The sequence below is a fragment of the Diabrotica virgifera genome, chromosome 1 (genome assembly GCF_917563875.1).
Source record: "Diabrotica virgifera virgifera chromosome 1, PGI_DIABVI_V3a".
Lineage (NCBI taxonomy): Eukaryota > Metazoa > Arthropoda > Insecta > Coleoptera > Chrysomelidae > Diabrotica > Diabrotica virgifera.
This window is the reverse complement of record NC_065443.1, coordinates 217,561,364-217,580,747: the sequence shown is the minus strand read 5'-3', so window position 1 is coordinate 217,580,747 and position 19,384 is coordinate 217,561,364. Positions and strand designations below refer to the sequence as shown.

The 19,384-nt window shown below is 31.8% G+C and overlaps 1 protein-coding gene across 3 annotated transcripts in view; it reads right to left on the bottom strand.

The window, feature by feature from the left end:
• Positions 1–8,136: 8,136 nt before the first annotated feature.
• Positions 8,137–19,384, bottom strand: part of LOC114333480 (monocyte to macrophage differentiation factor 2) — a 67,941-nt gene continuing 56,693 nt past the window's right edge. For all 3 annotated transcript variants that reach the window (XM_028283367.2, XM_028283368.2, XM_028283370.2), the window contains exons 4-5: positions 15,871–16,123; positions 8,137–10,512 (exon numbers count right to left, since the gene is read on the bottom strand). In XM_028283367.2, coding sequence (XP_028139168.1) covers positions 10,324–10,512; positions 15,871–16,123 — 442 coding nt within the window. In that variant the 3' untranslated portion in view covers positions 8,137–10,323. The remainder of the gene's footprint in view (positions 10,513–15,870; positions 16,124–19,384) is intronic.

Here is a 19,384-nt window from a genome sequence, read left to right as displayed (position 1 = left end):
AGACTACGTAATTATCGGTGGTTCCCTCGATTTTTGAGAATAGAACCATCCTTTACAGTTGTCTTAGGTCAATAATAAGGCAAATTTAACGTCTCTCGCCCCTTTCTCTCTGAGAACTGTTGGTACTCCTATTTCAATCTCAGTACAAAGGCTAACCAGTGTAATAATTTGCCTTTTATTAGGTCGTTTATGCTTCTAACTGCATGTCAGAGGTCACATGAAACTTCAGTTTAACGTACTCCTTTAACTATTGTAAGCCCTTTTCAAGTTATCATTGCAAGTATTCCACATAATTTCATAATATATAAGTAAATATAATAACAATTTCATAGTGGATCTTCTTTCTACCCTATTCCTACTACGAAGATCCAAAAATTTTTAACTAATTCCGCTATTCCTAAAAATTTCCTACCAAAGTCTTTTATTTTACTAAAGAATAAATATTCTTTTGTATATCAAAATTGTAAATATAAATTTGTCTTTAAAAATCAAGACAATTGAAAACTTTCTATTTCTAAAAAGAAATTTTGAAAATAAAATTGTATGTACAGCTGGTTCCAAAAAAAACTGATACGACTCTTAACGCGTATTTTGTAGAAAATTAAGCAGTGTATTTTGAAGGATAAATACTTATTATTTACAATATGTCGCTGTCAGTGCCAAATCTTAAAATTTGTCAGATAACTTATTCTGTTTAACCTCAAAAAATGGCTGTTTGTTTGTTTATTTTATTATTTGTATGTCATAATAAATATAATATAATGTCAGACCAATCATACACTACTCAAAATGATCAAATTTTACTAAGAGTCGTATCAGTTTTTTTAGGAACCAGCTGTACCAACTGTATAGAAATATTTCTTAGCAATTTGGTCACATTCCAGAAGAGATTCTAAATAAATAGCTAAACTGTGGACAAATTAACATCTACATAAACATAGCTACCAGTACGTAGAAACGTATACAGTGATGAGCGCGCTAATAACCGGCAAAATAGCGCAAAACTTGGAAAACATATTAAATTGTGAGATAAAAAGAAATAAAACTAGTAGAGGTGTTAAAATTAGCGATAGTGACATATACATTGACATTATATTGATTGTTTCCCACCTTTAGACGTATCAGAGGAGTATGTCAACTAAAACTGTCACTGTGACAGTGGCATTTCTCAAACTCGTGCGATACGTCTAAAGGTGGGAAACAATCAATATAATGTCAATTATTTTTAAGTTACTATCGCTAAATTTAACACCTCTACTAGGTTCATCTCTTTTTATCTCACAACTTAATATGTTTTCCATCCTTTGCGTTATTTTGCCGGTTATTAGTGCGCTCATCACTGTATATACTTATATACGTATATATACTTACAAGAAAGCAATTCACATTTGTTAATTTCAGACCAATAATGCTCCAGTGTTAGTACAAACATAAACGGATAAAACAAAAATGAAGCTTCTAGTATAATTTCAGACTGGTTCTGAATATTTCCATAAAAATACATGTCTTTATTAGTCCCTTAATTTACTATAGAGGTATAGAGAAAAGTCATACTGTTTCTATATAGAGCTAGACAAATATGATATTTTGGCACATACCACACCGATAAAATTACTAAAGCACTATTGATCCAATAAATCAAAATATACTATAGAGTTCCCTAAAAGTCGTGTATACAAGTATAAAAATTTTAGAAAAAGAATATCGGTGTCTTGAAGACACGTACAGATCCATAATTTGCAGAATAAATTGGATTTAAGATTTTTTCTTTTTTTGAGTTTTAGAAATAACAGCAAGATGTTACGCCAACAATTTATGACTTAATGACTTACACCTTCCTTTAAAAATTTGTTAGATTAGGGTTGGATTCTTTATGGTAAATACCATACAATACTTCTTTAGTATCCACATAATATTTAAAATTGGATATAACATATTATTAACGCTATCCTATGGGGTAAATAAAAAAATTTAATCTATAAATGTCCTATTTCTTATTAAGGTGATACAGTAGCGATCAACAGGTAGCCAAAACGCGTTCCAAGATTGCGGCTGTAATTTTGAATATTTTTTCGAGATTTTTGGTACACATATTTGTAATTTAATAAAGAATGGCGGTACAGAGCCCAATTTGAAAAATATATTAATATGTGGAAATTACTCTGTAATTAAATACAATATTAAAAAAACGAGCCTGTGCCGCCATTAAGAAGAACAAAAAAATACACTTTCTTCAAATAAACTTTTTTATCAGATGCCTAGATTTTGTGTCATTTTGGAACTACTAATGAAATAAAAAATTTGAGTAGTTCCAAAATGACACAAAATCTATGCATCGGATAAAAAAGTTTATTTGAAGAAAGTGTATTTTTTGTGCTTCTTAATGGCGGTACAGGCTCGTTTTTTTAATATTGTATTTAATTATAGAGTAATTGTTAATATATTTTTCAAATTGGGCTCTGTACCGCCATTCTTTATTATATTACGAATACGTGTACCAAATATCTCGAAAAAATATTCAAAATTACAGCCGCAATCTTGGAACGCGTTTTCGCTACCTGTTGATAGCTACTGTTTCCTCTTAATTTAATATCTTTCCAATTTAAGTTTTAGTTAATAATAAATATAAATATGGAAATTCGATTAAAAGTACTCTATATCAGTTTCTATATCGGAGTTTTGGTAAGGGTTAGGTTAGGTTAAGTTGACCCAATAATTCTTCAGAACTGTCTAATGGATATTATAAAACATACTTAGAGTATTTAGAATAAAATATAATATATTCTCACATCCAATTTATCCTGTTTTTTAACATTTGACCCTTTTTAATAACCATTTGCTTATTAAAAGTCAAATGTATTCGATAATGTATCATAAAATATACACAACACTGAGACTTACAGACTTCTAAAAAACTTATGATGTATGATAATATCTATCTAGTAATTAACTGGTGGTAAATTCAGTACTTTTCTGATTATATAAAGTTAGTATAAAATGTGGAAATCGGATACTTTTTATAGAAGTAAATATATACCAGAATGCATAAACATATACTATAAAAAAAATTTTCTATTTGTTTATATTTACTATCAGCTGCTCGAAAAAAAGAAAAGATTTTGATAAAATCAGCGGTTCTTCTGATCATGCTCAGCATGATCACTTTTTAAGAAACACTGCTTAATAAAAAAATTAATAAGAAAAAACACATAGAAAAGATATGTTTCTATGCAGCACATACAAAAAATTCGAATAATCAGTTCAAGGTGTAGGATAAATTCGATACCACCAAATCTAATAGACGCAGAGGCAGCGCTGAAAAATCTCTTTGAATTTACTACACCACATTCACATAGCAAATTCCCAACTATAAACAAACGCACGTGTTACTATTCGCCCTGTCATTCGTCAAGAGGCTGTTAAATGTAATTTATTGCCCTAAACGAGGCGGATTCTCATTTTACAGGTCCAAACTGGTCAGTCTGCAAATTCAAATTGTAGGTAGCGTGTTGGTTTTTAAGATACACTTCAGGACGACCCTGTTTAGCTTCCATGTGCGTTTGTTTACAGTTGGGAATATGTAAAATGAATGGACTGTAAAGCTAAATTTTTCACAGTTGATTACTGTGATTGTGTAGAGAAACATACTGCGCTCGGTCAAGCGAAACGTAGAACATGTGTTACTTAGAGGGTATCAAAGTTGCTTTCCTACGAAGGTAATTAAATCCATTTACTAAGGCTGAAAATCAGTACACACATTCTAAATTTAATATAAATAAAAGTTATTATAGTCGGTCAGATGTATGACGGGACAGAGCCGGTCGGTCGGCCCTAGTGCATGCACAGGGCTATTCACTATATTTTGACCCCCTTGTAAACTGCTTTATTTACAGAATTAGAAAAAAATGTAAAATACAAAAGTTATTCGAATTTTGAATTATGATTTTTTGACATATATATCGTACTAGTGACGTCATCCAGGGCGTGATGACGTAATCGACTATTTTTTAAAATGAGAATAGGGGTCGTGTGCTAGCTCATTTGAAAGGTTATTCAATTCTCTATACAGTACTATAAACATTAAGATCATTATTTATACAGGGTGTCCAAAAAAGATTTTTGAATTATTAATTAAACAATTAATTCATTTAAAAAAAATAGTTTGGACACCCTGTATATTTAATCATGTTAATGTTTATATTACTGAATAGGGAATGGAATAACCTTTCAAATGAGCTAGCACTCGACCCCTATTCCCGTTTAAAAAAATAGTCGATTACGTCATCACGCCCAAATGGATGACGTCACTAGTACGATATATATGTCAAAAAATCATAATTCAAAATTCGAATAACTTTTGTATTTTACATTTTTTTCTAATTCTGTAAATAAAGCAGTTTACAAGGGGGTCAAAATATAGTGAATAGCCCTGTGCATGCACTGGGGCCGACCGACCGGCTCTGTCCCGTCATACAGCTGACCGACTATAATAACTTTTATTTACATTTAATTTAGAATGTGTGTACTGATTTTCAGCCTTAGTAAATGGATTTTATTACCTTCGTAGGAAAGCAACTTTGATACCCTCTCAGTAACCCCTGTTCTACGTTTCGCTTGACCGACCGCAGTATGTTTCTCTACACACTCACAGTAATCAACTGTGAAAAATCTAGCTTTAGTAAATTCAAAGAGATTTTTCAGCGCTGCCTCTTGGACTATAATTGACTGTCGCATTTGCGGCATCACCAGTCTATAACCAGACAAACAAGGAAACAATAAAAGAGGTAATAGAAAACATGAATCTAATAAAAATTATTCTGTTTCTACATATATTCCAGAGCTTTTGATTTTTCCAACGTTCCTATACCATTCTCTTCGCTTGTTTTCGATGTTGTTACCCTCATCATAAATATTGGAACATTATACATTCTATGTATCACGGTTAAGTATGTCTTCTTCTGCTGGTATATAACAATATTATAATTATTTTCTTTCGAATTATAGGAAGAAGATTTACTGCTATTTCATAATAGTTATTCATATCAAAAATGTTATTAGTTAATTGGTTAATATATCCGGTTGGTTAGTTGCGGTAAACACTATTTGCTTACCGTTTCCAGAAATTGTTGAAAAAAGTTACTTTGTGTGCCTTTCCCTCTTTTGTTTACGTTAAATTTAAAGATATTTGTGTACCATATTTGTATACTTCTTTTAAGATGTTTATAATTTAGTGTATATTAAAATTTAAATTGATCTATTAAAGAAAGTTGAAATACTTTTATAAAAAGTATCAAGATCCCAAAATGTTCCCTAAAGTATGAGAAATTTTAACAGTCAACAACTACACTGCGGTGCAAAAAAATCGATCCACTAAAAGTTTGGTCAGTTTTGATGTTTCGAATTTCCTAAAACTCTTGTCCGATTTAAGCGATTTTTTACCACGTTATAGCCTTATTCATTGATAATATCGCTGTAATAATATTGTTGTTAGACAGTCAAACTGTCATTGTATACCGGGTGTGCGAATCAAACTGTGCTTTTTTCTCGAAGTTCGCATCACCCTGTGGATTATTCTATCATTTATAAAATACTGAAATTAAAACCCAACTATAGCCTCAGGTTTTCTTAATATTATGTCTTTCGATTCATTCGCTTATGTTGGATAATAAAAAAGTTAGGTACTTTAACAACTGGCCATGTTCGTCATCAGTACAGGGTGTTTTCTAAATAAGTGCGACAAACTTTAAGGGGTAATTTTGCATGAGAAAATAATGACAATTTGCTTTATAATCATATGTCCGCAAACGCTTCGTTTCCGAGATACGGGATGTTCATTTTTTTTTACAAACTGACGATTTATTTATTACTTTAAAACCAGTTAAGATATGCAAATGAAATTTGGTGGGTTTTAAGACGTAGTTATTGTACATTTTTTAACATAAAATTAAAAATTGTATATTCACCATTGGCGTGCGTACCAGTAATATTATCGGTCATAATACCCGTTTGCGCACCAATGGTGAATATTAAATTCTTAATTGCATGTCAAAAAATGTGCAATAACTACGTCTTAAAACCCACCAAATTTTATTTGCATATCTCAACTGGTTTTAAAGCAATAAATAAATCGTCAGTTTGTAAAAAAAATTGAACATCCCGTATCTCGGAAACGAAGCGTTTGCGGACATTACAAAGCAAATTGTCATTATTTTCTCGTGTAAAATTACCCCGTAGAGTTTGTCGCATTTATTTAGAAACACCCTGTACTGATGACGAACATGGCCAGTTGTTAAAGTACCTAACTTTTTTATTATCCAACATAAGCGAATGAATCGAAAGACAAAATGTTAAGAAAACCTGAGGCTATAGTTGGGTTTTAATTTCAGTATTATATAAATGATAGAATAATCCACGGGGTGATGCGAACTTTGAGGAAAAACACAGTTTGATTCGTACACCCGGTATACAATGACAGTTTGACTGTCTAGCAACAATATTATTACAGAGATACTGTCAATGAATAAGGCTATAACGTGGTAAAAAATCACTTAAATCGGACAACAGGTTTAGAAAATTCGAAACATCTAAAAATGGCCAAACTTTTAGTGGATCAATTTTTTTGCACCGCAGTGTATTTAAGTAAATACTGAATTTACTTTTTTACGTCTACAAAGACAAAGGCCTCTATTGAGTTAGGTCTATGATAAAAGTCTTTACAATGGAAATTGCAACATTTAAAAATAGATTCACTACAAACTTCTTTTATAATAAATAGTTGTATATGTACAATTTTACTTCCAAACTATTTGGAATTTAAAGAACTCGTAGACTCAATTGAGTTTAACAAGCTAGTTATTTCAAAATATGTAGAACATTTCACAGCCATTGGCTCATATTAATAAATATTTTGTAAATACTTTTTCTACGAAATATACATAGTAACTTTCCACCGATCGGTCTCCCTACTGAAAACTTATTTCAAGTCAATTTCGATTTAGGAAGAATGTATTTTTAAAAAGATTTCATCCAAAAACCTGTCAACCTATCAAGCCTGAAACCTGCCAAGCTGAGAAACCTGTTAAGCTTTTGTATTGACGTGACATCACATTAAGGAATTTGTATATTTTTTAACTTAATTAAATCTATGTTTGGATTTACTTTTCGAAGAAATGTACGAAAAAGCCTAAAGACCTGTTTTTTGTAAACCTTGTGATAGATTATTTCCTGGAGCTGTGTTCAAAGATGAAATCTTTCAACTTTGTAGACCAAATATTCGATGCTGAAATCAACACTAATAGTCAAACTTGATGATTCCTAACTATATAAAAGCTTCAATAATGTTGTTTCAAAGGTTTCAACGTTGTTAAAAGGATTAAGGCATGATGGGGTTGGGCAGCATAAGCTAAGAAATCCTCATGGGTTGAATTCTCCAGTAGAACAACAGATATCTGTAATAGGTTTAGATGCGGTCGCTTGACTCTCACGATTGTGATGGCGGCATAAAGAAAAGACAAAAGTTAGAGTTGAAAGAAGAGTTCGAACATCTGGTAGTATCCGATTCAAGATATGTGTGAGAAAGAGGGACATAGTCGAAGATGTTAGGAAATAGGAAAAGAAACTCAGTACATACATGAAAATATTTGAGGCCAAAATTAAACAAAAAGTTTATTAAAAAAAACTCATACAGAAGTAAACACTTCAAGTTGTATACTGGTATAAAATTGTTTATTAAAAAACTTCATAAAATGTCGTGCAAAACGTTTTCGTTCTAATTCAGAACATCTTCAGTGCATTCTGCTAAGTAATTGTAACTAGCATACTATTTAAAGTGGTAATTTTATAATATATGGTTTACATGTTAAATTTTATGAAAATATGGTGACTACCAGTCGATGTTAAAAGATTAAATTAAGTACATGCTTAAAGGTCTGTGCCCATTGAACTGGCAAGTACCTAGTTTTTTCGAGCAGGGAAGCATGTTGCCCTTTAAGCATGAACTTAAATTAATCTTTTAACATCGACTGGTAGTCACCATATTTTCATAAAATTTAACATGTAAACCACATATTATGAAGTTGCCGCTTTAAATAGTGTGCTAGTTCCAATTACTTAGCAGAATGCACTGAAGATGTTCTGAATTAGAACGAAAACGTTTTGCAAGACATTTTATGAAGTTTTTTAATAAAAAATTTTATACCAGTATACAACTTGAAGTTTTTACTTCTGTATGAGTTTTTTTAAACTATTGTATGCAGCAAACTATTGGGATTTTCCCATTGATTTTATAAAAAGTTTATTACTTCTGCTGGTTAAACAAAGCTGCTGTTAGTTCTTTAGAAGACTGAACTCATGGTAATCAAACGTGTTCTCACTGGATACTCCTCATTCAGATAAATCTCTATAAAATGGGTAAAGTGGACGAAGCAACATGTAGGATATGTGAAAATGGCCGAACATAGTGTCATCAACTGCAGAGTAACTATGCGCCAACACTTGAAGCCAACACTATGGCTTCCTTCTCCCGTGACTCCCGGTTTGGGTGGATGGATAAATTTAAAATGCGATTTAGTATCCATCTGTTAGCTATATCAGGTGAAAAATTATCAAGGAACGAATCTGCAGTACAGCCATTTTCCAGCATTTTAAAAAGATCTGCCTGAGGTAGAAGAACTGAGTCCTCTTCATGGCCAAATCTATAATGCAGACGAGAGTGGTATGGTTTAGAAACTCTACTGGAACCGACAAATGTGATTTCTTATTGATTTGTAAAGCAAGAAATCCACATAGAGCTTTCAAAAACACTTGTCGGTCAGTCTGCTGCAAGCACCAATTTAAAAGTTGGGTCTGGAGAAAGGTATTTAATGAATGGTTCCGTAGCCTTTGTCCTAGAAGTAAAGAAGCTTATTAAAAGATCTAACGTGTCCATAAAAGCTTTAACCATACTTCACAACACTCCAGGCCACCCAAATGAATAAGAACTTAGATCAAGGGATGGGAATATCCCAACCACCTCCTACCACCAAACTGCATACTTTTATTGCAGCTAATGGATCAAAATGGTATCCAAAAAGGCAAGTTCTTGTATAAAAATAAATTGTCCATCCAATTATTTGCCAGGGTGGTGAAAAAGCAGAGCCTCAAACAATTGAATTTGAAGGATATTGTATTTTCTCTAGCTCACGTATGGAACTCTGTTTTACGTGACTTATGCTATATCACAAACAAATAAAAATGTGGTCCTGAAGATAATCTACCTATTACTAATTGGTTTCAAAATTTATCCGAAAGAAGATTCGGCATAAGTCAAGAAGATACATAAGATCTTGTAAGTCTCTTTGTTTTAAGCGACCGAAGAAACAGAACAGAGAAACATGCCAAAAAGAACTTTATAAACAAGGACTACAAATTAAACGAAAAAACCTCAATAAAGGATTTTTTGAACAGTGTTAGATATGTAGTAGTTAAATGTGAAATATGTTACAATTATAAAAAACGTGTAGAACATGAACACAAATACATACGTTGTACCTATACCCTTTATGGAATGCTTTTTTTCATGTATTGTGAATTTTTCCTTACAATCCCGTAATTCGAACATTCCAATCATCCAGCACTCTCTAGTTTTTAATACTGGCGGATTAGGGAGATTCTACTATAATAGGCTATCTTAGACGTCTAGATCTTTTCGACTGAAACATAGATGTAGGGTACATAATATGTGTAATATGTGTAGGTAGTAGGTATGTCTACAATTTTATATTATAAATGATCTTTCCGATCAGATATTTCGATGTGGAAAGGTCTACAATGTAAAACACCCCTTTAACATCTAGAATGGACAAGACGAAATGCGAGGAAAACCGGTAACCGAGGCGACATTATGCCCATCAAGGACGATCCAAGTTGTATCCAGGTTACAAAAGAGCTGATAGCTCTAATAATACTCAACAATGTTCACACATTGTAATAATTGACATGTAACTGTAAACAGAACCAAAAATTTATTTTATAATTGTGAATGTGCAATAAATTTGAAATGCACATTGTGTACGATCGGTGGAATTATTTAAGTCTGTTATTTACTATCGTAAATGCCATTTTAAGTCCAAAAACTGTTAACAGATCTATAGTACAATATTTTTTAATATAAATTTTTAAAATGTATACTTGATTTTAACTTCACTTTTTCATATACATAGATAACAGTTACCGTGCCATGCACTTTTTTCATCGCAGTATCTTTTTCATCGACCAACTCAATACGGCAATACGCAAACTGCTACATTTCCAGTTCTTAAAAATAGAATCAGTTTGGCAGTAAGATCATTCCGTCGTGGGTAGAGGATACAGATAATTCAAGATGGCATAGTAGTGAGCGTACGCCGCCAAAACGACGAACAAATGCCAGATAGCATGCGCAAATGGAAGCCGTCCGTCGCTCTTGAAGAAGACTATACCTACAATGTACAACAGGCCGCCGATAGAGAGCTCTGTTATACCCTTGAAGGTGTGCTAAAACACACAAAAATATTAGGTAATGAAGTAAATACCTGCTATGATATATTTTTAAACAAGTATAGGTTGTAACGACCCAAAAAAAAATTTTAATTCAATTTTCAACAAACCGTGTTGGATTTAATTATCATCTGTAAAATAATGAAGTCATGTTCTTAATAGTTTCTTATTTCCTTTTTAAATTGTGTTTTCACCTTATCAGTTGCCACAAGAGGAACGGCTAGGACGATGAGGTTTGGATTCGTTTGCCAGATGACCTGTTAAGCTTCTAAGGAAGATAAGCATATGTTCTCTTTAGTATATATTTTATAGTTGGTTGTTGTCTTGACTTTACTCATTGTGACGTTGAATTGTTTACTGATTGTAGCACTGGATTTTTCTATGTGACAATTTCATTCCGAATTTTGACTTACTGATTTTGTCGATTTTCTTGATTTTAAATTTTTCGTGATTCTAAACTTTAAATTATTTTAGGGGTGTGATATCAAACCTTCACAAACTAGCTAATCTATTACTTCTGTTGTCTTTTTTATTCTTCTTACTATTACGCTTGAAATTGGTTGTACCAAGTTGGATTCGATTAGGTAATAAAGATGTTTTACTGTTAAACTTATACAGTTATACAATTAGTCGAGGAAATGAAATTGAAAAAATGGCAAAACCTCGCAATTTTTTCGTCCAGCATCGATTTGTACAAAAATTTGGGATTAGGCTCATATATTTTCTATATTAAGCCGTTGTATGCTTTTGGTTTTTTAAGGGTGAAAACTACCCCTAATTGTAAAAAATTATAAAATAACATTTTAAACTTTAATATTGTCAACATTTGGTTTTTATTAGTTACATAATGATTGTTTTATGCTTTAAGATATACTATCATAATATTTCACCCCTTAAAACCACCCTTAAGAACATATATAAAGCTATATATAAAAAATTACTTATCCTAAAAGAATAATTTCGGCTTGCATCGATTTACATAAAAATTTGGGATTAGGATAATCTCACTCTGTACTTCATATTCTATAACATGCTCAAGGGAGTCGATTATTATAGGGGTGTAAACTACCCCTTATTGTCAAAAATTATATAAAAACATAAAAACATTGCAAACTTTAATATGGGTAAAATTTGGTTTTGATTGGCTAAAAATAATGATTGTTTTATGCTTTAGGATATAATATCATAATATTTCAGCCCTTAAGAACATTACAATTTTTATTAGTAGATAATTTAATAGATCTATACAGAAAAAAAAGTAGAATTAAAGAATTACAAAAACATTTATTTACACAAAAATACGAATTTACAAATATGTAGAAGTACACATACAAATAGTTTTTAAGTCATCTTCCAGTATACGAACCAGTTCTGTGGTATTATACATGCATTAAAAATGTTCCATAAGTGGACTATTCGAATATTTCGAAAAAAAAATCGTTTTATATAGCGACACAGTTCCTTCATTTTTGGCGATAAAAATGTTTTTTCAAAAATGATTTTGTAGGATTTTTGAAGAACTATAAGACTATGTAAATTAAATTACGTTAAATCCCATATTGGGGTGTGTTTAGAGGGCTCGAATAAGGGGGTGTTTGCTCGTAAATAGAGGCTTTAAACAGCTATATCTCGCTAACTATTCACTGTAATGAAAATCTATGCACAATATAATTTTAGTTATTACAAAAGCTAGAATTTCGTAGTCTATCAATTTTTTTTCGTATCTCCAATATTTTCGGAGATATTTTGAAGTAAAAATACGAAATTGCAAAAAATTTTTTTTAACTCCAATTTTTCTATAATTAGGCCTTTTAAATAGGTCAAACTTCTTGGGTGTATTGACAATACACATATACAAAGAATTACAGAAAGGTGAAGACCAATTTTTAATTAGGAGGGTAGTTAGGGGGTTATTTCCACTAATTTTTTCGTAGAGAAAAGCAGGTACCGACCTTTTTTGGTGATAAGTCGCTCTATTTTCATGTTAGAAATTTTTTATTATTATTCTTTGAAAGGTTTAATTGTATACTTGAAAAAATATAATTTAAGTTTTCCTCGAAAAATGCAAAGTTTTCCCGTTATTTGGCTTTGAATATTTCAAATTATGCATTTGACGAGAAAAGCTAACCTTTAACATGCCGTATCTCGGTTTATATTGGTCTTAAAGATATTATAGAAAAAAGAATTTAGTTTGTGTTACTAAAAGATACAATTTTGTTATCTACAGTATTTTTGATTAAATGCACATTTTTCGAGGTATTCTCAAAAAACCCTCTAAAAAAGTCGATTTTTTCGACGAAAAACTGTTACTTTCAAGCGCAAATAACTCGAAAAATATTAGTTTGAAAACTTGTATTAGTATGAATGAAAAAACTTTTTTTCTTAGAATGACTTTTACATCGATTTACATGGTTAAAATGTAATAAAAAATTCCCACCCCCGAGATGGGGTGTCAACCACCCCAAGGTTTTAGCGTACAGCAGCATGATATAGAAAATGATCGTTGGACTATTCCCTACCTTCTGTGAAAATTTCAAGTAAATCCATGCTGGACGAAAAAATTGCGAGCCAAAATGCTTCATTTCCTCGACTAAATACTTGAAAAATGCTTCGGCGTAACCCAACAAAGTGAAATCAAGTTAACATATCACTGGCTTTGGCTAGTGTCTTTATGTCCCGGATGAAAGACTTCGCGGCATTGTTGAGATTGATTTTCGAAAATTTAGTCTTTGTGTATATCCTAGTGAATTTTTTGACATCATTGCATTTAATTTTTGAATAATGTAGGTTGAGAATACTTGAGAAATGATTCGTCCTGGCCCGATAAAGTAAACATACTATGTACTGGTATGTATATCCCGGATAAAAAACTCCTTGGCATTGTTGACTTTGATTTGTGTAAGTCCCGGATGAAAGACTCCGTGGCATTTTTGTGTTGGATTTTCAAGAACGTAGTTTTTGTGTAAGTCCAAAATCATTGGCATCATTGCGTTGTAATTTGCGAGAATTTTTATTTAAGTCCAAATAGATTCTTTGGCATCATTGCATTGTAATTTTTGGCAAAGTTGCACCCTTTTTGGAAAATTGTTTTTAACTTGATTTTTTCGTTTTATTGATCCAATATTTCTGGTTTAGCTGTAGTAGATAGCATCACCATCTTATAATTTTTATTTCTTCTGCAATTTTATTTTTGTTTATAAGCTGGTAAGAATTATCCAAAGGAGCACCCCCACATCACCAATTCTGAGCAACGCGGCCTTCATTATTTTTGTGTTACATCTATGTGTTACAAGATTAGCAAAATTTCACTAAACGAATACAGCATTTGAATAAGATCGAGCGAAGTAAAAGAGTAATTTGAAAGTTATATATTTGTTTGGTAAAACAAAATTAAACAAACTCAAGAATGAAAACGAAATAGTTGTTAGAATGTATGTAATGAAACACAAAATACAGGGCTGCGATAAATAATGGAACCAACTAAATATCTTTGAAACACAAAAAAAACACAATTCATGAAACTTTGCATCCAAGTATATACAATGACATATAAGGCATCTGACGCCATAGTTTTTGTTACTACTCGACTTTCGGTGTCACCGAAAATACCCTAAAGTTATTTAATTTAAATGGGATACCCTGTATATTTTTGCATAGTTTAAAAGAACTTGTTATTCCCAATCTATACGTACCAAGTGTGGTACATTATTTTCCTAAATAAAAATCAAAATAATCGTTTCGTTTTGATTCAATTCGAGTCTCTTGCCATCCCCTGACACCTGGTGTTTCGGAATCTATCCCTTGTCAAAGAGGCTTTACAAATAGACTGAATTGCACCATAACGAAACGAAAAATAACTGCAGATATTAAAATATTTGCAGTGGAGTGTGGTTATACTGTCCTCTAAAGGAGAATAACGAAATGAGTGAAAATAATTTCGACCACGAGTCAGTAATCTGTTAACCGAGATACAGTAGTACCAAGCGGCGCCGCTAGGAGAACACTCCAATAATGCGTCGCAGATTACTTTAATGAAACGTGGTCATTTGTACTCTTAAACGAGTAAGGTATAACAAAAAACAAAATAATCGTTTCGTTTTGATTCAGTTCGAGTCTCTTGCCATACCCTGACACCTGGTGTTTCGGAATCTATCCCTTGTCAAAGAGGCTTTACAAGTAGACTGAATTGCACCATAACGAAACGAAAAATAACTGCAGATATTAAAATATTTGCAGTGGAGTGTGGTTAGACTGTCCTCTAACGGAGAATAACGAAATGAGTGAAACTAACTCGTGGTCGAAATTATTTTTGGTCGTGGTCGTTTCGTTATGGTGCAATTCAGTCTACTTGTAAAGCCTCTTTGACAAGGGATAGATTCCGAAACAGCAGGTGTCAGGGGATGGCAAGAGACTCGAATTGAATCAAAACGAAACGATTATTTTGTTTTTTGTTATACCTTACTCGGTTTAAAAGTACAAATGACCACGTTTCATTAAAGTAATCTGCGACGCATTATTGGAGTGTTCTCCTAGCGGCGCCGCTTGGTACTACTGTATCTCGGTTAACAGATTACTGACTCGTGGTCGAAATTATTTTCACTCATTTCGTTATTCTCCGTTAGAGGACAGTCTAACCACACTCCACTGCAAATTTTTTAATAACTGCAGTTATTTTTCGTTTCGTTATGGTGCAATTCAGTCTACCTGTAAAGCCTCTTTGACAAGGGATAGATTCCGAAACACCAGGTGTCAGGGGATGGCAAGAGACTCGAATTGAATCAAAACGAAACGATTATTTTGTTTTTTGTTATACCTTACTCGGTTTAAGAGTACAAATGACCACGTTTCATTAAAGTAATCTGCGACGCATTATTGGAGTGTTCTCCTAGCGGCGCCGCTTGGCACTACTGTATCTCGGTTAACAGATTACTGACTCGTGGTCGAAATTATTTTCACTCATTTCGTTATTCTCCGTTAGAGGACAGTCTAACCACACTCCACTGCAAATATTTTAATATCTGCAGTTATTTTTCGTTTCGTTATGGTGCAATTCAGTCTACCTGTAAAGCCTCTTTGACAAGGGATAGATTCCGAAACACCAGGTGTCAGGGGATGGCAAGAGACTCGAATTGAATCAAAACGAAACGATTATTTTGTTTTTTGTTATACCTTACTCGGTTTAAGAGTACAAATGACCACGTTTCATTAAAGTAATCTGCGACGCATTATTGGAGTGTTCTCCTAGCGGTGCCGCTTAGTACTACTGTATCTCGGTTAACAGATTACTGACTCGTGGTCGAAATTATTTTCACTCATTTCTAAATAAAAATACCATGTATTTGCTTAGCAACTTACTTCACATATGATAGGAAACACCGGTCCAACACCCATGACAAGGTAAAATATTGTTTCGAGCATTTTGTACTGTTCATGGAAGATCTGTTGATAGGTGATACCTAATATGGCTAAGAACCAGACTATCCACCGCATCTGGGAAGCCCATCCTTCGTGTGGAAGTTTCTCGAGCGTGAGCCATGGAAAATATGATCCTGCGATAAAGACGTATATCATGGCTCTATCACATCGATGGAGGACATCTTTAAGTTGGCTAAAATGTCAATACATGTAATTTTAATAATTGTATAACAAATCATAATATAAAATAATCTTTACATATATATCAATCATATTCCTTGTTTTAGAAGGCAAAAGGATTATAAAAAATGTAGAAAACTTTACATCAGCTGGACAAGAACATTAATCAATAAAGGTGCAACTTCTGTTAATCAGCTTACAGGTAGCTTATCCTTTTTCAGCTTATCTTAAACATTTTACTTATAAAATTTAATTTAAATTAAATTTTCAATTTAAATTTTTACATAAAATTAAGTAAATACATTTTACCATTGTTTATATAGGAACAGTTGGTCAGCCCAATTGGAAAATTTGTTTGATTCAAATTGAGACAGTCACCAGATGTCCCCACAATTTCTGTCAGGGTCGCAACGTCAAAATGCATAGACACCAAGTTGAATACGATCCTATTCATAACACCCCAACTCGCATACATATTAATAAAAATAAATATATATAGAAGAATATATTTAGAAATTGAATTAATGATGGCATGCTATTATATTATATTATAATGTATAGTAGCATGACATTAATTCAATTTCTAAATATACTCTTCTATATTTTTATTTTTCTTAATATGTATGCGAGTAGGGGTGTTATGAATAGGATCGTATCCAAATTGGTGTCTATGCATTTTGACGTTGCCACCCTGACAGAAATAGGGAACTTGCATAAATTTTTAAATTCGAAAAAAATGTTATAAATCACAACACAACATAATTTAAAACATGTATCAAAGATAAAAAAGTTTTGTTTGTCTTTCGTTTGGCCCCTAAAAACGATTAAAAATTCAAATTACAACAGGTGGTCCAAAACGCGTCATGACGTCACTTGGTTTTACATTTACATTTTTCCAATAAAGTAAACAGAATTTTAAATTAGACGTTATAAACGTCAGTAGAAAATACATTTATGTGACGTTACAAGTGTTTTTGATCGTTTGAACCATTCATAGAAAAATTCGTACTTTTACAAAATGGTTTTATTTTCAATAGTAAACCTTCGTTCCTTTTCTTCAAAAACAGTATAAAACTACAATTTTAACAAACTGGTATATATTATTACAATGACATACGATAAATGTCATTAGAATATAAATATATTTGACTTATTCCACGACGATGAGCTTGCCAAATACCCCAGTAGGTGGAGGCCAATAAACTAAAGAAGGAGAAGAAGAATATACCTAAATATAAGGTTGTGTCTAGGTATACGTTACCGTGTACGCAAATAAAAAAGTTAGTGTCAGTGATTTCTTATTTTTTATTTGTTTAGTGTTTGTTTTTAAATTAACTATGGAGTGTGGATAATTATTTAGTTCTTTTAATGGGTTTAAGAACATTTTAAAACAGTACGAAAAAGATAAGAGACTATAAATTAATATATATATTTTTTTTAGTTATAAATGAAATAGTATGTATTACCGTAAAAGATTAAAATAAAAAGAAGACCTAAAGCTTTCACAATAATAATTAACTTGTTCTGAAGCTATTATCCTTGTGGCATTTTTGTAATCAACTATTCTAAATGGGAACTAAGCCACAATTTAACCAAAAAATGATTTTATTAACGTTTCGACGTCTAAATCGGACGTCGTTGTCAAACTACAAAATATTATTAAATTAAACAAAAATGGTGTTGCTTAGTAAAAATTTTTTCTAATAATTTATTTAATCTGACTAATTTTTGTATTTTGACAATGACATCCGATTTGGACGTCGAAACGTTAATAAAATCATTTTTTTAGTTAAATTGTGGCTTATTTCCCATTTAGAATAGTTGATTATAATAATTAACTTACGTATAAAAATTATTTTAACAATATTTTTTACGTGTTATGTCAACTAAATACATATATTTATTTTGCTAACCTAAGTATATACTTTAATATATACATTTATTTATTACAATTAAGATTGAAACATCTGAATAGTTCTGCTTCCCTTCCTTTAACAAATATTTTTCTATCAAACACACGCTAAACATATCAAAATAGCATGTACCAAAATATACAGTCACTGCGCACGCTAAATAATAACGTCACTGGCTTGATGAAGTTTAATTCGCGTGTAGATACCTAACTTTTTTATTTGCGTACACGTTAGCGTGTACCTAGACACAGCGAAATATAACCATAATAATAACTAATGTAAAACTATGTGACGTCACGGGTCGTTTGAACTATTTTATACCGCTGAAGACTTTAAATACGTATTTCTAAGTTATTACGAGTTTTTGAAGCGTGAAATTTTGGAAATCTCATTTTTAAACAAGACTGAACATTATTATGTAATAAGAAAAATTGTGCAAGTTCCCTATTGTGGGGACATCTGGTGACTGTCTCAATTTGAATCAAACATATTTACCTATTGGGCTGACCAACTATCTCCCTATATAAACAATGATTTTACTTATAAAAATTAGTGCAGTCACTGAGTTAACGATAAAACGAAGAAAACTCGAATATTTGGGTCACCTGATGAGAGGTCATTACTTCAAAATATAATGCAACGAAAAATAGAAAGAAAACTGAATCCAGGTCGTAGAAGAATGTCATGGTTGCGGAATTTGAGAGAGTGGTATGGCTGCACCACTAATGAACTTTTTAGGTCAGCTTTAAACGAGGTCAAGGTTGCCTTGGTTATTTCCAACCTCCGATAGGAGTGGCACAAGAAGAAGAAGCAGTCACTGAAGGTGGATATGAGCTATTACCTACGATTTCTTTGAACCTCCATAAATTGTTATAAAAATTGGTGATTAGGTAGACTGATAGAGGATACCTCAAGAAACAAAAGTGACATGGTGACATCTTGCGCTTTTACTGTAGCGGGTGGATGGCACCCCTTCTCGAAGGTGAAAAGTATTTTATTAAAAATAACTTCACAAATCGATAGAAAGACAAATTCTAAGCAAAATTTGTTATATAAGGTTATTAAAATAAATTAATACTTTTTGAATTATTAAAGATCAAAAATTTTAATTTCTCGTGAAAAATGTGCATGTTTTAAACGACATTTCATAAATAGTTAACTGAAAAACTATAAGTTTTTACAAAAAATTTATTCTTACAAAAATCGAATAAATTCCTTACTTAAAATACCTTTTATTATTAATGCAAAGTGAGTTATAGGTAATTAAATGTATATTTTTTCCGGCGAGTACTTAAATCTAAGTATTCAAGCTTAAATAAATGTGAAAAGAATGCATTTTATAAAATATACAGTCGGAAAAA